Genomic DNA, 26,650 nt, shown 5'->3' on the forward strand with positions numbered 1-26,650 from the left:
CTTCTAAAGCCTGAACACTTGAGGCTTTCTATAAAAAGCAGCATCCTTCCATTAAAAAATCATCCTTGGCAGGTTCATCTTTTTTTGTTACACAAATGCAACCTCAAATCAAAATCGAACAGTTTCACAGTAAGGGATGATCATGTTTTTTCTGCTTTGAAGGGAATTCTTCCCGTGTTAGGAAAGGGGGTTTCCATAGAGTTTTCTGTGGCGCTTCATGAATTTCCCAACTCTGAGAGACAAGACTTACTGCCCTCTCTGTGCAGCAGCCTTCTTCAGGGCTGCTAAAATGCTGAGTACACAGACTGTTATCTCGTGTTGGTGACCCACAGTAAAATGTAGTTGGAGTTCGGCATGGTCTTACAATGTTACTCTCTTAAAACAAGGAGTGGCACTCATGACAAAGACCTGAGTCTGAGCTGCAGAATCAGAGCAATCGCTGAGACCCTAAAGGCGATCAAACACCCTTTGCTAGGTTCACACTGAGTTTTCCACAGGAGGCTTCACATGGCGATTTGGAGGAACTCGTTGGCTATTTATTTCTGTGCACAGCTTCTTTGTCAACTGTCCTCTGGTGACAGCTGTTGAGACACATCACCAGCAAAAGGGCAGCTCTAGCAGAACAATAACAACTTAAAAAAATTTCAACCACCCATCAGCTGCCATAAATGACACCAGTTATTTATTTGCTGTAGGCCTTACACCTCTTTCTCATCAAAAGGTCAAGTTTTAATGAAGAGTTAGTTACTTTATGTTGGTACTGTTGATTTTAAAATAATAATAATGAAGTCTTCCATGATGATTTGTGAACCTGAGATAAAAAGAAACACTAGATTGTTGAGAGCCATGGATAACCGTCAGGCTTTTTTCTCTGAGGAGTCACCTCACTGCAACCTTTTATCATTGTTGATAACAGATAAGGCCAAGGAGACAGGAATATGCATTCTGAGCACAGAGGAAAGGGCCAGCAGCTCCTTGGGTAAAGGCCTCTGGACTAGACGTGAGGTAGGAGGGCTGTTTTGGCACCGGTAGGCAGTCATGGATGAGAGGGAAAGACTGTAAACCTTGTGAGTATTGTGACTTTCTGTCACCCGAGGACTCAAGAGATGGTACTTTAGCTTCTTTCCCAGTTGCTCTGATAAAATCCTCTGAGAAAAGCAACTTAAGGGAGAAAGTATTTATTGTAGCTCACAACTCAGGGGTTCAGGCCATCATGGGAAGAACTTGGTCAAAGCAGTGAGAATTGGAAACAGCTGGTCATATCCCATCCATAGTCAGGAACAGAAAACAGTGAATGCCAGTCATCAGCTTGCTTTCTCCATTTACAGTTCAGGAATTGTCCCAGTTGTAATTAAAATAGGTCTTCCAATTAATATAATCAAGAGAATCTTCCATAAGCATGCCTAGAGGCCTATCTCCCAGATGAGCGTAGATACTATTGAGGTGCCATTTAATACCAACCAACATAGACATATAACATATAACATACAACGTCCAGATACAGTGAAAGACTTTCTCAAGAGAAAGTCTTAGGGCTGAGTCCTAGGGCTGGAGAGATGGCTCAGAAGTTGAGAGCACTGGCTGCTCCTCCAGAAGACCCAAGTTCAATTCCCAGCCCATACAGTGGTTCACAACAATCTGGAACTCCAGTTCAAGGGATCTGATGCCTTCCCCTGACTTCTTCAGGTATTGCACATGTGTAGCATACACATATGCAAGCAAAATGACCGTACACATGAAATGAAAATAAATATTTTTTTAAAAAGAGAGAATATGGCAGAGTGTTGTAGATCAGAACACTCGGTAGATATTCTCTCCTGGTTTCATGGCACCTGGACCACATATGCATATGTAAAGTGACACACACATATACACACACAAAGTCAGTAAACAAATAACGTCACTAAGATCTGTTTACTGAGAGCCTTGCTCCTGCAGCATCAGCATTGCCTGGAAATTTTTGTAGGAATGTAGCAGACCCACAGGCCTGTTGGGTCAGTCAGCTGGAGAATCACAGCCTGACCAGCTCTCTGCATTCTCTCTCCCTCTCTCCCTCCCTCCCTCCCTCCCTTGCTCTCTCTCCCTCTCTCTCTCTCTCTCTCTCTCTCTCTCAGTTTATGTGTATGTGAAGGGGGTGTATATGCCCCTACCCACATCACCGTCTCTTCCTCCCTTCCCTGTCTTCCATACCTTGATTTCTGAATGATGTTGGGTCATTATTAAGAACTTGTAATTACTCTTGGAATAGAGTCTATCTTAGTATCAGATTCAATTTAATTGTTAGTTTAAAAAATACTTGAAGCAAAGAGATCCCTTTCATCTTGATTCCAGTTTCAACTAATTTCATTGATCTTATGGGAAAGTGTCTGTGTATGTGTCACCTGACCCTGTGAGAGTTTTACCTTTAGTTGCCAGAAAGTTGCACCCAGCTACAGGCTCAGCTTTCTGGTAATATCTGCATCAGGGCATTGCAATACAATAATTATACAAACATTTGTGCAACTTAATCTCTTCTAAAATGTCAAAGGCAGTTTATTAAAATGTCATTTAGAATTTGAAAATTTAACTTGGAACAGACAAAACTTTGCAAAATTCTTGGTGGTATTCTGTTTTTTCTGGTGCTAAATCTCAATTATAGATGTACTGATTTTTTTGTATAAATTATTTACAATAATTAAAATGTAGTAATGAAGAATTAACTTCTGTTTTCTCTTGTAGAGAAAATCTCTGCTAGCTTTAGAGAAGGAAGAAGAAGAAGAGAGGAGTAAAACCATTGAAAGTCTAAAGACAGCTCTGAGGACAAAGCCCATGAGGTGCCTTCCCCTGGGTGGTGCAGCTGTGCTCTCTCCTTCCCTGTCCTCTCCTCTCCTCTCTCCCTCCTATTTGCTGCAATGGTCCAACCTTCCAGGGACTCTTAGGTTTAAAAGTGTGTACCTGAACTATGGATACTTTGAACTATGGATATATGAACTACTTTGATCACTGAACGTTTGATAAATGCTTTCCTTCTTTTAAAAGAGAAGGAGGCACTAGCTAACATTTTTAAAAGAGGTAGGAGGAAGAGAGAGAAGGGGGGAGAGAATGAAGGAGCAGAAAGATGGTGAGGTGAAACATTATTCATTCTATTGGGAATGTCATTGAAGCCATTTGGGAATTCAATAGGGCAGCTAGTACCTTAAACTGTAAAATATAGTGTTGCCATATAACCCATCAGTTGTCATACCTCCTAGGGACATAGACAAGAAAACGAAGGAAATACACACATACACATACATACACACACGGAAATGATAGGACCCTAAGCACTGTGTATGAATATTCACTGTCAGCCTTATTCAAGGTAGTTTTTTTTTTCTTTTTTCTTTTTTTTTTTTTTAAGAATAGAAGCAATCCATATTTCCACCAGCTGACAATAGATGGCTAAAACTATGGGATATTTTCTGACCACTGAATTGTGGTCTTTAAATCAATGAATTTTATGGCAAGTAACCTGTATGACAGTAAAACTATTATTTATAATAAAGATGGATTGACTTTCTGGCAAGGAATGAATTCTCTCTAGTAACCCTTTCCACTGTGCCTCTCCTCCACGTCCCACTAAAGTCTCCAGAATTTGGTGAGATGTTGAGGTACTTGCAGGTACATTTATTAGCGCTGGTGCCGTGAGTGAAGGGTCATGTGGTTGGGTGGAATAGTTTTAAAAAAAAATAAGTTATCTTTCTTTAGTAACAAATGCAAACTTTATGACCTATACAAAACGAATGAACTGATGTGTGAAAAACACTGTGCAAGCATTTGACGGGGTCATCCAGAGCATGAAGACACACACCTACATTCTCAATCTGTTGTGAACTCTCAGAAGCTGAGGGGTATCCGGAGGTGAGGGAGTGTGGAAGCTCTTTGAGTATTCAGATAAACAGTCACAGAAGCTGTCCTACGCACACATGCATTGTGGAGCCTCCTGGGCTTAACAATGAAGGTTATAAATGGTGATAAAATTAATTCTCAGTAGCAACCTAGGCGTGTTTATTACATGTAGCGTGTCATATAAAAGAAGGATTTTACTATAAACTCCCTAGAAAGCTGGGCACAGTAGTGCACGCCTATAATCCCAGCGCTCCGGGAGGCAGAGGCACAAGGGTCTCTGTGAGCACAAGGCTAGACTGATGTACACAGCAAGTCCAGAACAGCCAAGGCTACACAGAGAAACCTTGTCTTGAAAAAACAAAGGTACCACTCCCCACCCCAAAAAGAAACACCAGGAATAAAAACAGTCACTTGTCTGATGAGAAGTAGAATTGAAAGCTGCCGCTCTTGATTGTCTCAGGCATGGTCAGGGCCGATATCCCACATGGGAGTGATAGGCTGCAATAACCTAGATGACTTTTAGCTTAGCACAGGAGAGATGGTCTAGGGATGGCAGGATGTGTACTTAGCATGTGTGAGGCCTTGAGTTCAATCCCCAATGCCAGGGAGAGGGGGCCAAGGTACATTTGCTTAGTGACAGCTATTCGAGGCTTTGTGTGAGGATGTGACCTACCACTGGGTTTTTTGTGCCAGCTGAGGGATGCTTGTCTCCAGTGGAGATTTTTTTTCAGTCTGGTTAGATGGACCATTGGGTCTGTGCCATGGAAGAGGAAAAGAATTACAAAGGCCTCATTAACGTAAGCCTTTGGGTTCTTGAGGACATGCGTCTTCTTTCTTTCTTCTGGGCTCTTCCATCAAGGATGGTTCCAAAAGCACAAAGGGATGAATCTAATCACTTCTCTTCCTGACAGGTTTGTAACCAGATTCATCGACTTGGATGGCCTGTCATGTATTCTCAACTTCCTGAAGACCATGGACTACGAGACCTCCGAGTCTCGGATACATACGTCCCTCATTGGCTGCATAAAGGCACTGATGAACAACTCTCAAGGCCGGGCCCATGTTCTGGCTCATTCGGAGAGTATTAATGTCATTGCTCAGAGTCTGAGCACAGAGAACATTAAAACAAAGGTGGCTGTGCTGGAAATCCTGGGCGCCGTGTGCCTGGTTCCAGGAGGCCACAAGAAAGTCCTGCAGGCGATGCTGCACTACCAGAAGTATGCCAGCGAGAGAACCCGCTTCCAGGTAGGCGGCCCCAGGCTTCCTCATTCTCCCCACTCTTATCTTTACATAAACAAGCACCTTTTCTGCCCCTGAAGGAGATTAATTAATAGTTCCTCCAGTAGTGACCACTTACACTTTGTCTTCAGACAGTCCCTTTCTCTTAGGTTCAAGAACCAGAAAATAGAAAGTGCTTTCTAGAGTTGGCCAGTCTGGGAGCTAAGATACACTGAACTCAGAACTGTGACCCTGGACTGGAGTATGTATCCTCTTTCAGAATGCTGGGGTTCAGTTTTCAGTACTCATGGTGATTCACAACCATCCATAATGCCAGTTCTAGGAGATCTGGTGACTTCTCCTGACCTCTGTGGGCACCAGACACACACACCATGCACACACTTACATGTAGGCAAAACACTCACACATAAATAAAAATGATACATTTAGTAAAATAAAATTGAGAACAAAAAGCTGTGGTAGCACCCTGTATATTACATAGCACATATGCTTTAAATCCACTGAATGCTGTATTCCCTGGAAAGTTTACACATTGTGATTCTTTGCTTAGGATCGAAATTAATGGTGAGATTATGTCATCATATTTTTACCGAACAATAAAAAGCAGGTGGAGACAAGGAAGCAAAGTTTCCTATTCTTTTTATATACTTACTCTGAACACACCCTGAAAAGGAGAGTTTTTAACCCCAAGTCTGAGTTATAGAGGAGGTGTTCTCTGAATCAGTGTAATTCTGGCTAGGTGAGATTTAAAAAATTAACCTCCAAGCATTAAAAAAAAAAAAAAAAAATTCTTAAATTGAGCATCGTGGGGTTGGCAATATTTTAGACCAGTGGTTCTCAACCTATAGGTTACAGTCCCTTTGGGGGCTGAATGACCCTTTTGGGGTCACATATTAGATCTTGCATATCAAATATTTATATTACAGTTCATAACAGTAGCAAAATTACAGCTATGAAGTAGCAATGAAAATAATTTTATGGTTGGGGTTCACCACAACACGAGGAGCTAATTGTATTAAAGGGTTGCAGAAGGTTAAGAATCACTGTTTTATGACCTTATTTTTTATTGACAGACATTAATTAATGACTTGGATAAAAGTACTGGCCGCTATCGGGACGAAGTGAGTCTCAAGACTGCCATCATGTCCTTCATCAATGCAGTGCTGAGCCAAGGAGCAGGCGTGGTAAGAAGTCTGCAGTTTTACGATGATAGCATTGACGAGCACTTTTCCAATATACTAACTGTACAGTTGAAAATCTACAAAAATGTGTTGTGTTGCCCTTTTATTTTCAGGAGAGTTTGGACTTCAGGCTCCATCTTCGCTATGAGTTCCTGATGTTAGGAATTCAACCTGTTATAGATAAATTAAGGGAACACGAAAATTCAACATTAGACAGGTAAGTCCGACTGTTTCTGCTTGAGAGGCCCACGCCATATCCACTGTATGGAGCATGTGAAGTGCCAGGCCGTGAGCTGCTTCCAGCCTGCCTGTCACACCAGCAGCTTGCACGGCCTGGCACTTCAGATTATTATGTTCCTCTGGTGAAACTTTGTCAGTGGAGGAAGCAGCGTGGCATGCAGAAAGCTTCCTGCAGCCCAGATCTGCCCTGCCACAGTCTTGCGTCCTGTGTGTTCTGCTGAAGTCACTCACTGTTTCTGAATGCTCGTGTTTTAATACCTATAAAAATGGTGATGATGGCAATGACAGCTGGGCCCTGATTCTGTCACGAGAACTGACGCTGAGCCCTGTGAAATCACTTAGTAACTTTAATAGGCATTCTGTGAATGCCAGTTTGCAGCCACTGTTCACTTGTCACTGTTTCTAAGGCATCCTCACCAGCTTCCAGATGTTTGCTGCCACCGCCTTCTCCCTCAGCTGCGTGCTCTTCTCTGTGATAGTCAGTGTAGGCGCCACAGACACTCCTGCCTGGGTACCCTTTCACTTGGTTTGTCTTTGGCTGTGAACACCTTCCACCGGTTTCTGATCACTTGTTCCCTTAGTCTGCAGAGAACTTCTTTCATGCATTGTCGTAGAAAAAAAAAAGACAGTGTTGGGCTATTTAATGTTTATTATTAGCACTAGATTATCACGGCAGTATTAGTTAACCCACTGTCACAAATAATAAGACACAGGCACCTGTTAGATTTTATAATTGCCTTATTTACCTTGGGCCGAGCAGACATTCCTACCCACACTGTCTGAATAACCTCACCATCCATCTCCCAGCCCCCATCCAGTGCTATCCACCTTAACCATCCTCATCTGAACTATCTTCCATCCACGATGCCAATAAGCTTGCTTTAATTCTTCACCTGGGCCTTTGCACACCATTGTTGGATTCTTTCCTCCAAGCCCATGTGGTTTCTTCTCCACGCTAACCCATTGTGGTATCCACCTCCTTCCTCTCTTCCCATCTGTCTGTTTCCTGTGATTCCCTGTCCTCAAAAGCCTGGGCACCTAAGCTATCCCATTCTGCCCTGCCCAGGTATAGGCCTTTAATTAACCAATCGAGTAAATGTCTTAAGCAGGTTCACACAACAAACATAGGTGTAACCAGATCCTGAGGGCCAGCATCAGAATGACCTCCAACAATGTATTTTGCAGTTCTGTGGCCTTCCCTGTATTTTCTTCCCCCTGATCATATGTGTTTGTCCTCTTATCATCCCTGGAATGTAGAACACAGAGGAGGAGAATAATAAGAATTTGCACAAATAAATGAATGACATGAATTTTTTTTTTTTTTTCTGATCTGTAACTCAACACCAAGTCAAGTGTGGGTGTATGTTTTCAAAGTTCTTTTCCATTTAAAGAGTTGGAAAGTTGAATCTGGACATTTTTTAGGTTTGGTAAGCATTTAATCATTTGATAATTACCTACTATGTGCTATACAACCTAGGTTTTCCTTTTTTCTCCCTCTTATTATTATCTTATTCAGATATGTATTTTTTTTGTTCATTTAGAAAAAAATATGGTTAAACAAAGGCACTCAAGTTTTGTTACCATGTTTCTTTTGGAGATATCACTAAAAATCAGGAAGGGTCTCTTTTATTTTTCTTTGCTTGGCTGAGGGTCAACCCCAGGGCCTTACGTGTAATGGCAATTACTAGCCGCTAAACAGCGTTTCCTCCCTTTGCCTTGTGAGGCAGGCACTCTATTCAGCCCGGGCAGGGCTTGAGCGTGGGGTGCTCCTGTATCTACCTAATGATTGATGGGTGCATAGGCCTGCACGTCAGCCTCCCGAGTCCTTAGTGCTTGTGTTTGAGATGTCTTGCTTTCAGTCACTTTTGGTCCATTACCTTTCAGGCATTTAGACTTTTTTGAAATGCTGCGAAATGAAGACGAACTAGAGTTTGCCAAAAGATTTGAACTGGTATGTATTCCTGTAACTGCTCTGGAGTGGCTTGTCTGATCATAGGACTTGCCTCTTGGAATGCATGTGCTGAGTTGGTGGGGGCCAGTGCAACCTGTGAGCAGAGTCAACGTCCCGTGACCTAAGTGGCAGGATTCGCTTGTGCTTGCATTGTGAGTGCTCTTCCTGTATTGGGGAATCAAGAAATTGGATGATTGACTTGGCTTTGGTTTTCTGTAAAATAGGTTCACATAGACACAAAAAGCGCAACTCAGATGTTTGAGCTGACCCGGAAGAGGCTGACCCACAGTGAAGCCTACCCCCACTTCATGTCCATTCTGCACCATTGCCTCCAGATGCCTTGTGAGTGTTGTGACTGTGTGGGTGCCATGGACACCTAGGACAGCAGCCAAAGCACTCTGTCTTCCCAACAGTGCTAAGTAGACTGGGTGCCTCAGCTTTGTGGCTTTCCAGTGTTTGCTTCCTCACAGATTAAGGGCAGTTATGAAATCCTCAAAATGAAATGACCTATAATTTACTTTGATTTCAAAATAAATGCATGCCTTACAACACATGTAGAAATGGGTATGGAGAGAGCCTTTTGATCAGATCTGTGGCTCTAAAGGGTGCCCACTGTTGAAAACTACCCTTCCTCGTTTACAAACAGCGTGATCATTGCTCTCTACCCCTCTTTTCCTTTTTAGACAAGAGAAGTGGTAACACAGTTCAGTACTGGCTGCTGCTAGACAGAATCATACAGCAAATAGTTATCCAGAATGACAAGGGACAGGACCCCGACTCCACGCCTTTGGAAAACTTTAATATTAAGAACGTTGTAAGAATGTAAGTCTCTTCTCTTCTTGCTTCCTGTAGTGATGGCAATGCAAGATACTCATTTCGTCCTACTTCAGCTCACAGGGAGGCAGATGAAATGTTCTAAGGATCAAAATGAGCTGCAAATAAACATGAAATACATCTAAGTAGCATCTGGGTTCCACTGAGGACTCTATGTAGCACACTATTTGTGTGTTCAGGGAGAACATACTCAGCAATGGACGTGGTTTTGTTTTTTTGTAACGAGTATTCCTTTAACTATTCTATAGGTTGGTTAATGAAAATGAAGTTAAGCAATGGAAAGAACAGGCAGAGAAGATGAGAAAAGGTAGGTGGCAAGGCCCTGGCAGGTGTGACTATGCTTAGGGGACCCGGGTTTTGGGGAATTGACATCGTGGCTTCATGTTGACTTCTGCACTTCCAGGAGCCTAGCTTTTGTCACGTCTTAGGGCATTTTCACATTGACTTTAAAAAATCGAACCGTTTAGTTCTCTTGCTGTCTCCAAGGTATTTCATCCTTTTGTTTCATTGTTTTGTGAACAGTTTAGAAAAGATGGTAACGTTTGCTGTTCAGAATTCATGAACTGAAAACAAAGATTAAAGTCGTGGGCTTTTGTTAGGGGCCCCTGCCATGGCTCATGGATATAGCTACTTGCTGCCAAGCCGGACAGCCTGAGTTTGATCCCCGGGACCCATGTGGTGGAAGGAGAGAACTGACGCTTACTTCTGACCTCCACATATGCCTCCTGTATGCACTCATGCACACACTCAAACCACACACATGCAATAATTTTTTAAAGAATTTATAATTCAAGATTTCTTTAAAACTGCTGAGCACCTAAGCCCCACCTTACAGCTGCAGTTCACTTAAAAGTATTTTGGGTTTGAGTAAATACAACCGGAAGTTTTTCAGAATCTTAAGGCAAAAGCATAGCCACCTTGGTACCATTGCTTCTGTCCTCTATGGCCAGCCGTAGAAAGAGAAACTGTGCAGATGTGTGTTATGACTGTTAGCAGGCCAGCTGCTAGTGCTGCTGGAATATGCCTTTGATGTCATCTGCCTCTGACGGGAGAGACATTTGAGTTCCTCCTGGTGCAGCCACATACAGCTTCCCTCCCTACTTCAGAAGCCTAGCAAACTAAAGTCACCTTCGGGAAAATGCTCACACTCCCCCACACCTCACCACGCTGGACGACGGGCTCTCTTCCAAAGTCATACAGTCACAGCTACATTCTCACCCAGCGTCCAATGTTCGGAAGCAAGTGGCCAAGAGCTGCCTGAGCACCCCCCTTTCTCACACCACATTTCCTCAGAGCCACTAGAGATGGTGGGAAAAGCAAAAGTCGGGGCTGCTGTGCCCCCTGTATCTGTTGTTTACCCACATCGCTCTCACATGATTTTATAATGCACCCCAGAATCCACTATGAGTTGAATGAGGAGAAGCACTAAGACCAGGATAAAAATCGAGAACAAGCCAAGGAGAGTACAGTCGTCTTCTGGTCAGCCTCAGCTGCTAACCCGACACGGCCCAGAGTTATCTGAGGCAGTCTCAATTTGCGGGTTGCCTTGATCAAATTGGCCTGTTGGCATGTCTTTGAGGCATTTTCTTGTTGAAAATTGATGTAGGAGGGCCCAGCCCACTATGAGCAGTATCATCCCTAGGCTGATAGGTTTGAGCTGTATAGGAAAGGAAGCTGACTGTAAGCCCAAGAGCAAGCCAGCCAGCCACGCTCTGTGGTTTTCGCTTCAAGCTCCTGCCCACATTTCTGTATTGACTTCCCTCAGTGATTGGTTGAGACCTGGAAGTACAAGATAAAATGCAGCCTTTCTTCCACGAGTTGCTTTTGGTCATGCTGTTTACCACAACTACCAAAAGCAAATGAGGAACAGTCAGTGAATGGACGCTTAAGAACACACTCTCGAGTTTGTAGGTTTGAGTTTACAATTGAGACCATTTGAGACATGAGGTTTTGAGTCACCTAGCCACACATTCAGGGGACACGTAAGTGTCTCTGGTGCTTTGAATTGTCTTCTCCATGGAAGTCTGAACTCTGCCTCCTCCCTGTGACCAGTGACATCTTCTCTCCCCCTCTGGGGTTCTCATCACCCACAGCATGGGCGTGAACTTTACTCACGGGTCGTTGCGAATACTAAAATAAATGGAAAGTTAGCATAGAGTCGCACATACTAATTACACAACAACCATCACAGGGTTCACTGGGAGGGTGGTGCAGGAGAAAATCTCCAAGGTCAGTGGGAAGAAGGGGGCAGCCAGTGAAATCACAACAGAAGAGAAGTTATAGCTAAAATGGGTGCTTTTCTGGAAACTTCAGCATGCAAAGCTAGATTGGATTGTGGACAGTTTCAGAGGAGGAGACCAGAAGTTGTTTAGATGTGACAGTTAGGAGAATATTTGAGGGAGAGGTCTGCGGAGCGCAGGCCTCCAAGAAGGTGTCTGTAACAACTCGGTGAATGGATAGTAAATGATGTCAGTTTGGGAGATAGTTGTCAGGCTTCATCAAGGAGCCTGTTCCAACCAGCCCCTAAGCCCTGCCCCCACCTACCCTATAGACTGCTTGCAGAGGGATTTGCCCAGTGATCTTGAAATGTTAAGACCTCGCACTGAATCTGAGGCATAGCCAGATTTGTCAAAGGCTAATGATGAAAGAGGGGAAGGAACGTTCCTAATCTCTTAATTATCAGTGATGAATGAAGTGGAGCTGGAAGAAGGAATACAGTATGGTTGTTGTAGATGTGGGCCAAGAGTCAGGCATCGGGGAGTGGGAGATGTGATTGGAGGTGCCTTTTTTTTTTCTTTTTTCTTCTTTTTTTTTTTTAAGCTAAAAAAAACTCAAGGATTTTAATGGCTCACACCTTTCTGCAAATTCCAGTTTGGAGAACCAACCATAGAGCAGGGAAGGTCAGAAAGAGACACTAAGAGTTTAAACATGTTATCAATTCAGAAGTAGAGACCAGCTGTGTATCGCACAGTCCCAGTGGGCGGTGTCCCTAGTGTATTTGTTGACATGAAAGAAGAGACATTGGAGGCAAGTATTTGAAATAAAAACCTGCAGCCTAAACTTCATTATTTCTCTTTTCCGAAACCCATCACTCCTGTCAACACTCTTATATACATTGGCAAAATGAGTATCATTACACTGAACTAGATACCCTCCCCCCCATTTCCTTCACACCTGGGGAAGTCATTAAAGCACCCCTGAGAGCTCCTTTCTGTCCTGTCAGCCTTGTGGTTCCCGTGTCTATTCAGTCCTGTTACCCTTAAGACACTGACTATGGAGAGGATAACATTTGCTTTTACTCGTTTTAATAATCGCTTGCCAGAAGCATAACGTGCTTCAGGTAGCCTTCCAAGAGGGCAGAGAGACACAGCTCAGCTTCAGAATGCACACCAGGCCCGCTAGCAGCTCTCTGTGGCAGCATGGACTCCTCCCTCTGCTAGAGGTGTACAAGCCAGAAAACTTCATTCACCAGAGCTGAGCTTCTTTTTATGAGAAGGGACTTTTATAATAGTCGTTTCCCCTAGAGTAGCTATTAGGCCACCTGTACGACAGGATTCAGAATTAAGGCACCATTCTCCATGAGAAGTTTATCAAGCTTTTTTTTTTTTCTTTCATTTTTTTAGAACCATGGCTTTAGGGCCTCTTTTTTTGGTCTTTTCCCAAAATGTAGTTACTAAAATAGTTCTGTGAGGCCTTCTCCCAGCAAGAGCACCAGTTAGAGAAGAAGAATGATGTAGGTCAGGCTGACCCACAATCTCCATCATCCTCGGCCCATTTTATTTTTTTCTTTTAAATAAAATGCCTCATCTCTGTTTTCATGTCCTGTTGTTCTCTCTTGTATAGAACACAATGAACTACAGCAAAAGCTGGAAAAGAAAGAGAGAGAATGTGATGCCAAGACCCAAGAGAAGGAAGAAATGATGCAGACCTTAAATAAGATGAAGGAGAAGCTTGAAAAGGAGACGACTGAGCACAAGCAAGTTAAGCAGCAGGTGGCAGATCTCACAGCACAGCTCCATGAGCTCAACAGGGTGAGCGTGAAGACCCGGCCCCCGTCCACAGTGTAATGAGACCCTCATTCCCCGGGGCCTGCTGCACTGAAGTAGACACTTCTGTCGTAGGGATGAGCTCTGAAACATTTCACAGTTGATCTCGGTAGTGTGGACACAAACTACCAATATTCTATGGGTTAGGCAGCAGAGGTGGTTTGGAGTTGAGTTTTTAACCACCTGTCTTGTCCTAAGAACAAAGGAAAAATCACATTAGCTTTGTAGAAAATGGATGCCATTAAAACAAACCAAACTGTAGGATGGTGCTAGAAGTAAGAGAGAGAAAGACCCAGGGACAAGCACTATGTGTTCAGGAAAGTCCATTTAACTTACCCATCCTTGAAACCATCGTCCTCAAAGTGTGGGTGCTTCGCTCAAGATTAGAGTCTTAGAGTCATCCAATGAATTTCCTTCTTCCATTGACTATTCTTGGTCTTTTCTTTTCAGAGGGCCATCTGTGCTTCAGTCCCAGGAGGACCCTCACCTGGAGCCCCAGGGGGACCCTTTCCTTCCTCTGGGATGGGCTCACTTCTCCCTCCCCCGCCACCCCCCTCTCCTTTCAGGTGGAGCGCTTCCTCCTCCACCCCCTCCCCTCCCTCCTGGGGGTCCTCCCCCTCCCCCAGGGCCTCCTCCCTTGGGAGGAATCCTGCCACCTCCTGGTGCTCCAGTGAGTCTGACACTCAAGAAGAAGAATATTCCCCAGCCCACCAATGCTCTGAAATCCTTCAACTGGTCTAAGCTGCCTGAGGTAAGCCATTTGTTCCTGTTTCCCCTTTAACGGATCAGTGGTGGCACCTGCAGCTCAGTGTCCTTACTGAGGGGAACGCTCCCTGCTGATGCTGCATGACTTGACCATCTAGTGTGGACTCAGGATTCTCCCCAGTGTCTGTGTTCGCTGATAATGTCACTGAAGTGATTGCACATTGCTTCGGAACAGCTCACTAGAGCATCCCGTAGAATTATAAAATTGAGATAGTAGTGCTTTTTAAGAAACAACCATACTTTTTCTTTTTTCCGTATGACTGTCAATCATGGAACTTGTTAACTTGATGTTTCTAGAACAAATTGGAAGGAACAGTATGGACCGAAATCGATGATACCAAAGTCTTCAAAATTCTAGACCTTGAAGACCTAGAAAGGACTTTCTCTGCCTACCAAAGACAGCAGGTAACAACATGTGCCACCTGGATGCCCCACAGCACCCCCTTTTCCTGCACGACCCTTGGGCCATCTGCTGTAACCAAGAGGCACGAGCACTGTAGTGCCGTGCAGTTTGCGCTCCCCAGCGTGTTCCTGCAAAGCAGCATAGCCGCATGTCCATATGTGTGCCCAGTGGCCCATCAGTGTGTGTGTGAACCACCTAAAGGCATGTGGACAATTTGTAGAGACGCCCCCTACCGTAGTACTTACATGTCTTCTTCCTGGATGTATAGTCAGCACTGTATCTTACCTGTGCTTATTCAGAATGAATCTCTAGGAAAAAGAGTATCCTGTTGCAGGCTTTGTTTCTGAAGCCATCCGGGGCTGTCTGACTTAAAAGAAATATCAAATGTGTTTGGAGCTAGATGGACTCTAGAAGTGTGGGGCATGGTAAGATCTATAATTTGGCAGCTAAGTAGAATCTACAGAGGAGTTTTAACCAGATGCCATGAATATTGTATCCTCACTGGTAGGGTTGCACAAGCTGAGCAAGTGTGCAAATGTCGGTGATGCCATTAGATCCACAAAAGCTACTATTGTGTTTCCATAATGGTATCCACTGCCTGCACACGCTGATGAGCCCCAGTAGGTAGGCTCCTTGTATGAGCTCTGGTCACATCTATGTAGATCTCTTTTGCCCTAGAGGGCTTTCTCTAAAGGTCTGAAATGTAGGCAGAGAAGTTCGAGTAGCGTAGCTAGTTACAGAGAATTCAGAGGAATAAAGAAAAGGCAAGGCAACAATAATCAGAGCCCTGAAAAGAGGAGCATTGAGCCAAAGAGTATGGAGAGGAAGGTTCTTAAGGCGGACCAAAGGAGAGGACCCGAGAACAGTGCACACTGCATTTGGAGGCATATTTGCACAGGGTTTTCCTGAGAGCTGCCCTGGTAGCCTGGCTGCCACGTGGCTCCCGAGCAGGGTGGAGCATCCTGAAGGAAGCAGCGGATCATGTAGGCTGCTTTGGCTGAGCTCCTGAGAAAGACTGTCTCAAAAGAGAAATCCTAGGTACCAGGGAGGAGATGGACAGAGGCTAAAGAGAGCTAAGCCAGGCATTTCTTTCCAAGATGGTTTCTGATCTATCTGTAGGAGACGGGCTGCTATTCACCAGAGGATTTTGCTGGAGGAGAGGGAGAGCATCCATGCAGTCTTTATAATGTGGTTCAGTAGAGTAGGGCAGTAAAGTTAGTTGCCTGCCACGGGGCCATGAACCCTAAAACAGAAGCTGTCACCCAGCTCCTTCATAAGTTAGAAGGTGCCATGCCCAGTGGTATATATACCAAGTGAGGGATGGTGACTAAGAGGGAGGTGAGGGGAAGAGAACAGTTCACCTCACGGTTCAAAGAACAAAGGTGTGTTCAGAGCCTTGTCCTATAGGTGCCCTGCCGAAACCCACCCCTGATTGGCTCCTGTGTGCTTCTTCTCTCTCTGGAAGGAGGCCTCTGGATCTTAGCATAAAATTTTAGCAAATTTCCATGTAATTCAAGTAATCTTGTGATCTGGTTACAAGTCCCATTTCTTTTGCACTTCAGGTTGTCTGAGGTGAAGGTTTGGACACTTAGAAAAGTGTGTTAAACAGACAGAAAGCAGCAGGTAGTCCGCATGGTGCAAATCAAGTCTGAGCATGTGGGTTGCATCTGTGATGAAGGCAGGTGGTTGAAAGACCCAAGTTTACAAGCCTCATAATTAACTGGCTTTCAGCAGAAAGTGCAGAAGGATGCTGCCAAAATGCTCTGGGACAAATATGTGGACAGTTTTCAAGAGTTCTGGGAGATGCAATTGTGGAAAGCTCTGCAACTGAGTAACTGTCTCCTAGCAACCAACAGTGTTTAAGTAATCAGTAGTCATCCCTTACAGGATAGATGAGAATGTTTTGGTTCTTCTTAACACTGGGCAGCCTGGTGAGGATTGGTTATTGCCATATTTCCAGCAATACTTCGTAAAGAGCAATCTCGACACACCCACCCCACGTGAGCATTTTAAATATTCCCCTTCTGGTATAAAATTGGAAGGTAAACCATCAATATATTTTCCAACTGAGGGTAACATGAGCCATTTCATTGCGTTCACAGTGTTGAGAGTCAGAACATGAAAGGCCACAGGCGCTTCTAATTGGCATATGTAGATCAGAGTAAATGAGGTAGAGCGCCTGTCACTTGCCTGTCCCCTCACCCCAGAACTGCAACATCAAAGACCTGTGTGTGCTCACTCCAGGCATGGCCAAACATTGTGTAATTAGCACCACACTCAAACCGCTTTTATTTCTAGTACCGAATGAACATAGAGAACTCCTCTCTTTCCATGGTGTCTCTTTCCTTTCTCTAAAGTTAGGAGACTTGTCTGACTTCTGACTTCAGCCATTTGCTTGTGTAGATGAATTTTTCAGGCAGGCAGAGGAGCACACAAGTCTCAGTACCACAGGAGCATCAGAGCCTGATTTTGAGATAATTCAGAAGTACCAAACTAGCATAATTTAAACAAGGAATGATACTTGGGAATGTATGTTTGCAGGTATATATAAGCACATACCTACATAAATATATCCATTTGCTTATATTTATAAACTTACATGAGTATAAAATATATCAGTCGATTTGAAAATTATTAAATCATTAAAATCAGGCATTTAGTTTGTGCCCTTTATAAATGAACTGTGCCAAAGGATCAGCTGATTCAAATACACTCACTCTTTACTTATGCCCACAATATAATTATAGTATAAAGCGAAGATGAGAAAAACCATAAGTGACTGCCATATGAACCAAGATGGTGGCTACTATTGAGAACCAGTTATGTTTCTGGTACTGGGTATGAATGATATAAACAGTCCTTAATCACATCAACTTTACAGTTTAGTGCTCATGGAGCTCCTGTACTTATTTCTTTATTTATTTCTTACCCCAGTTCTAGGAGGGAGGTAATATTCTTACATTATAGATACTGAAAATAGGGCTTTGTATGTACTCAGTATCCCAACAGGTGCCATAGTCAAGACTACGGAGTTAACAGAGTTCTTGCTTTCTCTTTGTTCTCTAATCTGTGGCTTATTCATTACCACTACCAGGCTGTGGAGAGTGGGATTTTTTTTTTAAGTGCTGCATTAAAGGTGTAGAGAGCCAATTATGTAAGCTTACGCTTCCCACGAAATGGAGTTTAATAGCATGCATCTATTCCCCTGTGCACATTCCAAAAGTTCATTTGAAAGTCAATTCCTTGAATCTCAAGACCTTTTTCCTCATTGGAGCTAGATTACACATGCTCTTTAGGTCAGCCACAAGAGACTAGCTTTTAATGCATAACATCAGGTGCTGTGTAATAGTTTTATGAAGATAAGATGAAGAGTTCTTACATCTGTAATGGGAAATTTCATCCTGACATGCTATCAGTTCATCACTATCTGTACAGCGGGATAGAGGGAAAATGGGCTAAAGATACTACATTTGCCTGAAGGGAGTCTTCACTTAGCTACCCCCTGGCAGCTCACAGGGTCTCCCTCTATCTTGCCCTTTGCTGGAGGACAGCTCTTCTTGTAGGAACCTAAGATCTCTCCCCACCCCGCCTCCCAGAGTAACATTTCAAAACCGCCACCCTTTGATTTAGGGAACAAAGGAAAGCTGTTGGCCCAGGCTCCATTCTCCAACTGCTGGAGTCTGTCAGCTAAGTCCATCAGGGTTCCATTTGGTATGTTCAGATAGATCTACAGATTCCTTAAAAATGCTCCAAGAACTTCTCTCTCTCTTTCTCTCTCTCTCTCTTCCTTTCTCTCTCTCTTTATAATTAAATTAGTGCGAGTAACTTTTGAAAAACCATAGAACATGCATCCTAAGCAGGTGCTTTCTCACCGAGCTGTGTCTTCAGCTCTTGTTATCATGGTTCTTAGTCTTGGCTAGCACTTAAAGACAAGAAAAACTGTGAATCATGTTGCTAGGTTTGTTTGCTTGTTTGTTTTTTAAGTCTAGGGCTGGAGAGATAGTGCAGTAAGTAAAGTAAGTTGCCACCAAGCCTAATGACCTGAGTTCAAACCCACGTGGTAGAAGGAGAGGACAGACTTTCACAGTTGTTTTCCGACTCCATGCATATGCTATGGCATAGGGGTGCATAGATGCACACATATACACAAATAAAAAATAAACCCAATTTTAAAGTAGTGTGAGGGTGTATTCTTAGTTTCCATGGTAAGAATTATCAAATACAGGATTGCATATAAATATTGGCATAGGTTTTAATTTGAATGGATTAAAATCCATTCATGTCAACATTATCATTATCCATGTAATGTTGAGACATCATTTCATTGTGAAGACATTTGCAGTAGCTTATGAGCATTGGTCCCTGAATCAAATACCAACTTCCTATCTCTATTCCAAGCTCATTTAATTCCCCTTTGATCTCTGATGGAACGAGCGCCCAAACAGAATCTTAGCATATTTGAAGTGAGCCTGTGAGTTTCATTATTTCTAGGATGTCCCACCTAATGGACGCATCCTGTTTGTGGTTTCATTTGTAATATGTTGATCACTGGGTCTTCAAAGAAGTGCTGTCTTAAGGCTAATAGTTACCAAACCCTCATATGGCACTCCTCATCTTCCCCAGAATGATAAGCCGCATCACTTAGCTGTTAGCCGCCAGGCTTATTACTGTTAGTGTTACAAATGGAAGACCTGGACCAGCCAGCTGCTCTACCAAACTCGACCAAAAATAAGGCCAAAGTGGGGAAAGTGACTTGTCAGTGCAAAAGCTAAAATAACTGTATCTTGTTTGCTTCTAAATTTTGGACTCCTAAAGATGTGTCAGATACTACATAGGAAGTTAAACCTGCATTATCATACTTAACCCTCACCACAGTAATGGATGGTCCTCCCCAGGGCATACACCCAGTAAATGACAACTTCCTGATTCCACAGACTTTTGTACCAGAGGTCAGATGTCTTCCTTTCCCAGCAGTGTGAATGAATTTAAGGTGTAACATGAGCTGCCGGAAAGCTTCATGAAAATTTCTTTTTTGAAGAGTAGACAGTGAGAGCAGGATCTAATTTAAAGTGGTGTTTTTCTCTTTGGTTAAGTTGCTCTCCTAGAGTGCATTTTACCATGGTCTTCTACCCTTAAAACTGCTTTTACTGGAAGAGTCCAACAGAGCTTCAGAGTAGTAGAAAAATCTGAGTCATATCAGGGGCAAAAGAGAACTGAGATATCAGGTAGAAGAAAAGTTTCTTGTGGTTATCTGCCTGCTTGTTAAATGCCTTTCTAGAGAAGCAGGCCTCCTTGTATGGGCAGACCAAGGGAAGGACGAATTCTGTCTCTTTCCCACTAGAAGAATTAGGTGAAACAGTTCATCTGTATAAAATTGGCCTTGGCAGTGCTTGCCGAGACCAGGGAGACCTTAAGGAATCTGCTGAGCAAATGCTAGTTGTACACACTGTTGGCCCAAAAGCTGTGGCGTGTTTTGCACACCGAAGCTTTGCTCATTTCTGCCTTGCAAAACTACGCAGGAAAAGCTGCCGCTTTTCCCATAACATGCCATTAGCTCTTCTTTCCTATCTTTACTAAAAATTCTTAAAAGAAGAAGCCCTGAGGCCCCTGGGACATGGCTGCCAGTAGTTGGCTACCAGTAGTTGCACCAGTGGCTTCTGAGTTTGCATGCTCCGTGTGTGCTTTTTCTCACGCCTCCCCACAGCACCTGCTGGCATGGTTTGGACCCTCTAGGCAGGGGTACTAGTGTTGGTGTCACTCATGTAGGTCACTCTACTTGCTTTTTTTTAACTCTTCCTTATGATGCGGGAAGACAGGTTATTTCCACCAAAGAAAGGCACATTTTCTGTAACAGTGGCAATTGTTTAGTCAAGCTGATGGATTTAATTGACAATCTCCTGCTTCAAGTAAAAATTCAACATGGTGGCTGAGAGTATAGCTCAGTAGTGGAGTACTTGCCTAGTGCATGTATGTGCCTCAGTGTGTGTGTGTGTGTTACACACACATTCTCCCATTCATGCATGCATGCACCATATGAAATAAATGGGAGTCTGGTGGTTGTTTTAAAGAGGACATATTCCCAGCTTGTTCTTCTAAGCCCTTTTCTTTCCTGAATTTGATTTGCTGCCATTTGAGATGGTATATAGCAAATGCCATCTGTTGCCTTCCTTTATACCAAGTGTCTTATACTGTGATCTTCACTGTATCTTCAGCCAAACTGGCTCACTTGAGTTGATGACTACGAGGGCAGGAAACATCTTCTGCCTCCTTATCAGTTTCCTTGACTGCTCTGACTTTCCCTGTTTGCTGCTGTGGTTTCTCAACTGCATGTATTTGATTTGCTTTTTCTATGCCTCTGCCATGGCTGTAGGAGTTCTTTGTGAACAGTAACTCCAAGCAGGTAAGTGAGCTACTGTATAACCCTTAACTCAACTCCTTGGCTCACTGTAAACTTGAAATCCCTTGGTTCTCTTGTTAGATAATGTATTTCAATGCCTAGGTGACTCCTCTTCAGTAGGATTTAGCTCCTACTGAACTGTAGGTGTGTGTACAAGAGGTATGCCTGAAATCTGAGTACAGATTTGGTGTTCAGCCTCACAGTGCTCCGTTATTCATTTCTACTGCCCTTTCCTCCTAAACCGTTACACAGTTGAAAAGCTCTCTGGTTTCTATATATTTTTTAAATGCCATAGTGAATTTTTAATAGTCCCTAACCACTAATGAAGTCAAGTTGGCTACTTACCAAGTGGGTCTATACTCCACCTTGAGCTTTGTGTTCATATAATACCTTGCCTGTATTTTTCATCTGTTTTATGTCTGTTCCACCTTAGTTATATCTAGCCATCATGAATGAATATGCAAATAAAATATGCAAGTAGTATTTGATTGTTAATTCAGGTTGCTGAACAGATTTCAACTGCCCCCTCTCCATTGTCCTTCTATCATCCTTGGGAAATGAAAGGTGCATTTGGCCTTGAGGATTTTTTTTTGTTACACATGAAGATGTTGGGGGGGGTTTATTGTTCAGCTTTCTTGACTGCTAAGGATTGCAAATGGTTCTGGGGTGAATGAGCCCTATAAATAACTGGAGCAAGGCTCTGCTGAGCTTGATTCATAGCGACAGTTCTTCTCTCTGCTGTCCATAGAGATTTGAGGAACAAAAGGACAGCATCACGCACTGATAATTTATGCACGTTTAGCATCTTAAGCTAAACTTAAGCTCTTTGTTCTTCTAAATAACGCTTTTTCAAATGCGGGTGGTCAGCTTTCCTTATTTTCTCTGCCAAGGAGCCAGCAGCTTTTGTTTTGATTGCATCACCTTCCCAACGTTGCCCCGCCATCTCAGCTCGACCCCTTGTGTGTGTGTGAGCATTGTGTGTGTGTGAACAGAAAATGTGGAAGAAGAGTGTGCGCCTGAAGTTTGACTATCCACATTTGACTTTGATGGATTTCTTTTGTGTTCTTTCCAGAAAGAAGCAGATGCCATCGATGACACACTAAGTTCCAAACTTAAAGTCAAAGAACTGTCGGTGATTGATGGCCGGAGGGCTCAGAATTGCAACATCCTTCTGTCGAGGTACTGTTGGTGCTGAATAAACATCACTGGTAGGACCAGTTTTTCTCTCAGCTCAGAACCAAATTTGTTGTTTCCTTTTATCCATTTTCTGTTGAAGTACAGGTCTTCCAAGCCCCTTCTGTTCAGGGGGAAGGGACACTTCTTGATGTTTCTTTTCCTGATGAGATCTCTCAGGCTGGATGCCAGCCCTGATGCTTTCTTTCCGGAAGCCTAAGAAATGAGCTGACTTCATTGACATCTCTCTCTCTCTCTTTTTTTTTTTTATTTATTTTTTATTTTTAGCAGATCTTGCTTCAGGTTTATTTGTAAAAACGGCATAGGACACTGGTCATCTGTAAATAGTGTGTAGGTGGGTGTGTCACACCAGTCCGTCTGTCTTCACATCAGCAGAAGCCTTTCCTATGGGGCCTTCACAGGGGCCTGGGCACCTTTGGGAGCCTGAGCTGGCGCTGGAGCTGAAGCCTTGGCCTTAGCTGGAGCTGTGGCCTCTGCCTTGGTTTGAACCTTGGGCTTTGATTTGCAGAGCCTACGACCCTTAGCCATGTAGCTTCAAATCCGATTCCCAAGCTTGGGGTGAGCGATGAAAGCCAGACAGCTGAGTTTGTAGCTGGGCCCTTTGGCATCTTGGGTTTAACGGCCGCAGGCTCCACAAGGGCCTGCTCTGCTGGAGCACTCATTGCCTTCATGTTGTTTGCCTGCATCTTCTTCAGGCCTTTCTTGTGCTTCTTGGCAAAGCGCATGTTCCTCAAGAACTTGGGGTCCACCCCCTTAAGAGATTGGTATCTTTGTGACCGGGATTTCTTGATGCCATTTCTGTGCCATTTACAGGACTGGTTGTGTGTGGTGTGGTTCTTGGACTTGGCCATGTTTACACAGTAACCCATGGCTCCCGCAGCATCTGGGACTGAAAGAGCCATTGACATCTCTTAGTTATGGACACAGTTTAGTCCTGGAGTCACGATGTCCCAGAGTCAGGAGCTGTGTTGATGTTTTGATTCTTCCCTGTTTTGTTTTTTTTCTCGAGACAGGGTTTTTCTGTATAACAGAGCCCTGGTTGTCCTGAACTCACTTTGTAGACCAGGCTGGCCTTGAACTCACAGAGAGCCACCTGCCTCTGCCTCCTGGAGTTCTGAGGTTAAAGTCATGTGCCTCTACCACCTGGCTCTATTATGCTTTCTAATGTCAACTTTTTATATTTCAACACTACATGAGTTCATTCACTTTTTGAGTGCTTTTGTTTTATAAAGATATGTAAATCTCAAATCTCAGTGGAATGATAATTCATCTAATTGAGCCTTGTTCAGAAGTCTTTCTTGTAACTTGTGAATTTTAAGACCTTAGAACTTGAAATGAAAGAAGGAAATTGGGAGCCTGAATTGTGATTGCAACTTCAGGCAATGTTAGTTAGGCAAAGAGAGCGAATGCTAACGAGGTACAGGAAGATGGAAAGGATGCTGGCATTGGGAACGAAGGGTGAGCTACAGACTGGGAAGAATGTTCTATGGGCATCGAGGCTGGGGTAAGGTGAGTTTCTTGGAGGAGTGAAGATGAAAAGTAGTCGTCTTCAATACTTAACTGACCATCAGCGGAGTCTCTTTGAGCACACAGAGCTGCTTGCTGCTTGGTCTCAGCATAGAAGCCCGATTGTTGGCCGGGTATATATTACTTCAAGGAGCAAATGTTTCCTTTAGTGAAAGAGAAATTGAGCCTTCATGAGATCCCTGAATTTTAATGCAGCTTGTAAGGTAACATGAGCCACCCTGTTGCCATTTCATCTCTGCTCTGGCTGGAAGCTATATAAATGGCCAGGCTGTTTATCCTAACTTTTGGTCCATGAACCATGCTCAAGTTAGATAAAGCGTCTGCCTTAAGGTGCCACCACTTAAATGTCTACTTACTTTCTTCCATGGGGTATATGATTTATTTTGTTACTGTTTTCCAAATAACACTCCTAATTGGAAAAATTAAGTGAAGTTTTGGGGAAAGTTGTTTGTTGTTGTTGTTTGTTTATTTTTTTTTCCTTAAGACTTATTTTATTTTATGTGTTTGACTGTTTTGCCTGAATGTATGTCTATGCACCATACTTGTGCCTGGTGCCCATGGAGATCAGAGAAGGTTGTACGATTCTCTGGAATTGTGGGTGAGCAGATTCATGGGTGCTGGGAATCAAACATTAGTCCACTGAAAGAACAGTAAGTGTTCTTTTTTCCCCCCTTTTTTTCATTTATTACAATTTATTCACTTTGTATCCCAGCTGTATCTCCCTCCCTCCCTCCCTCTTCTCCTTCCATGTCCCTTCCCCTGTCCACTGATAGGGGAGATCCTCCTCCTTTTCCATCTGACCCTAGCCTATCAGGTCTCATCAGGACTGATTGCATTGTCTTCCTCTGTGGCCTTTTAAGGCTGCCCCCACCCACCCTCAGGAGGAGGTGATCAAAGGGCTACCCACTGTTCCCCTTACTAGGGAACCCATTTGGAGACTGAGCTGCCATGGGCTACAACTGTGCAGGGGTTCTAGGTTATCTCTATGCATGATCCTTATTTGGAGTATCAGATGTCCCTCAACTGAGGAATGGTTACAGAATTTGTGACCCCTTTACACAATGGCATACTACTCAGTAATTAAAAACAAGGAAATCATGAAATTTGCAGGCAATTGGTGGGAACTAGAAAAGATCATTCTGAGTGAGGTATCCCAGAAGTAGAAAGACACACAGAGTATATACTCACTTATAAGTGGATATTAGACATATACTATAGGATAAACGTACTAAAATCTATATACCTAAAAAAGCCAAGCAAAAAGGAGGACCCTGGGTAAGATGCTCAATCCTCATTCATAAAGGCAAATGGGATAGACATTGGAAGAGGGAGAAAACAAGGAACAGGACAGGAGCCTACCACAGAGGGCCTCTGAAAGGCTCTACCCAGCAGGACATTGAAGATGTTGAGACTCGTAGCCAAATTTTGGGCAGAGTGCAGAGAATCTTATGAAAGAAGGGGGAGATAGAAAGACCTGGAGGGGATAGGAGCTCTGCAAGGAGAGCAACAGAACCAAAAAATCTGGGCAAGTGATTTTAACTGCTGCTGAACCGTCTCCGCAGCTTTAAGTTGTGGCTGTTTTGCTTTCATCTGAGTATGTTTACCTCTCTACTGTGCTTTTGCTGTCCAGAGCTCTCTACCACAACTGGACAAAGAGAGGCATCACTCTGAATCTCTATAGTGTTGAAATGCTTGGAGAGTATAAACAGACCTCATCCTCAGAAACAAAGTATCCCCAAAGCTTGGTGCCAGCCAGGATACTTCCGGTAGCTATAGACAAGGTTACAGTCTCTCTGGCTAATTTCCCATTCCATTATTGAAGGAATTATTTTGTATCTATGCTGTGTAAATCCCTGAAACCTCAAATGTCACATACCTTAAGGAAAAGTAACTTAGAATTTCTGTATATATAATCTCTCAATCTCTCTCTCTCTCTCTCTTTCTCTCTGTTTGACTGACTGTTTCTAAGACAGTTTGCCTGAAGCCTAGTTAGATTTCCTATAAAAACCTCTTAATATAATGAACACAACAAATGGTGTGGTGAGGATAATGATGTAATTTTGAGTCCCAATAACTGATTCTGTATTAGCCAGGTTAGAACCCTTCTCTCCTGTGGGGATGTCAGTGTACATACTTTTCCGTTTGGTAATAATTGCTAAAACCTCACAGCCTCACATGTGGCCAAGAAGTTAAACTGGTTCCATTTTAATTTGTATTTTATTTTATTTCCTAGCAAGTTAGGAGATTGTATTCTCTCTTTTGTTGGCAGGCCCCATTCCATACAAAAAGCAGTTAGGGACTTACAGCAGCGGGGTAAGCATGAGAGCATGGCCGTGCTCCTTTAAGACAGTGAGACGTTAAGGCATCTGCTCTTACACCACTGTGCTAGGTGCATAGGCTATTCCAGAACTAATGATATTGAGTGTCCTCTGAAGGGTCACATGTTGAAGGGCTGATTCCAGCGCACAGCTCAGAGGTGGGATTTTACTTTAAAAAATGGCTGGCTCATGAGGGCTCTGAAGATATCAACGGATTCGTCCATTAATGGATTTATAATTGGACTACTGGGGAGTAAACTAAGGGAGTGGACCCTAGTTGGAGGAAGGAGGTCACTAGGGGTGCATCTTTGAAGGGCAAATCTTGTCTCTGGCTCCTTCCTGACTATCTCGTTCCCTCCCAAAGCTATCATGACAGGACCCTTTTGCCTGGCCATGCCCCCCACCGTGATGCGCTGCCTCACCATAGGCCCATGATGATAGGGCTAAGAGCCTGTGGATTTTAACATCTAAGCCTCCCTTCAACAGCAGGTAGTTAATCACAGCACAGAAAACAAACTAAATGTTGCTGCTGCCTTTGAGAGCTCAAGGCTGATTGCAGAAGAAAAGGCTACTAGAGAGAAGACACCTAAGTCGGGGCTTGCACTGGTCTCATTTGAAGGACACAGAGAGCTCACTCATATGAGAGAGGAGCTGGAGCAGGGCTTGCTAAAGAAAACGTGCCTCAAAG

The 26,650-nt window shown here is 43.5% G+C and overlaps 1 protein-coding gene and 1 pseudogene across 1 annotated transcript in view; one reads left to right on the top strand and one right to left on the bottom strand.

Moving 5' to 3' along the window:
• Daam1 (dishevelled associated activator of morphogenesis 1) overlaps positions 1 to 26,650 on the top strand; it is a 160,529-nt gene that overhangs the window by 108,270 nt on the left and 25,609 nt on the right. The window contains 14 exon segments of the mRNA XM_021645505.2: positions 2,719 to 2,813; positions 4,779 to 5,112; positions 6,180 to 6,290; positions 6,401 to 6,504; positions 8,412 to 8,478; positions 8,703 to 8,820; positions 9,162 to 9,300; positions 9,561 to 9,619; positions 13,156 to 13,343; positions 13,809 to 13,907; positions 13,909 to 14,109; positions 14,421 to 14,528; positions 20,897 to 20,926; positions 21,996 to 22,102. Of these exon segments, the coding sequence (XP_021501180.1) occupies positions 2,719 to 2,813; positions 4,779 to 5,112; positions 6,180 to 6,290; positions 6,401 to 6,504; positions 8,412 to 8,478; positions 8,703 to 8,820; positions 9,162 to 9,300; positions 9,561 to 9,619; positions 13,156 to 13,343; positions 13,809 to 13,907; positions 13,909 to 14,109; positions 14,421 to 14,528; positions 20,897 to 20,926; positions 21,996 to 22,102 (1,760 nt within the window).
• LOC110553546 (large ribosomal subunit protein eL29-like) lies at positions 22,402 to 22,978 on the bottom strand (annotated as a pseudogene).

This window comes from Meriones unguiculatus, chromosome 7 (genome assembly GCF_030254825.1).
Source record: "Meriones unguiculatus strain TT.TT164.6M chromosome 7, Bangor_MerUng_6.1, whole genome shotgun sequence".
NCBI lineage: Eukaryota > Metazoa > Chordata > Mammalia > Rodentia > Muridae > Meriones > Meriones unguiculatus.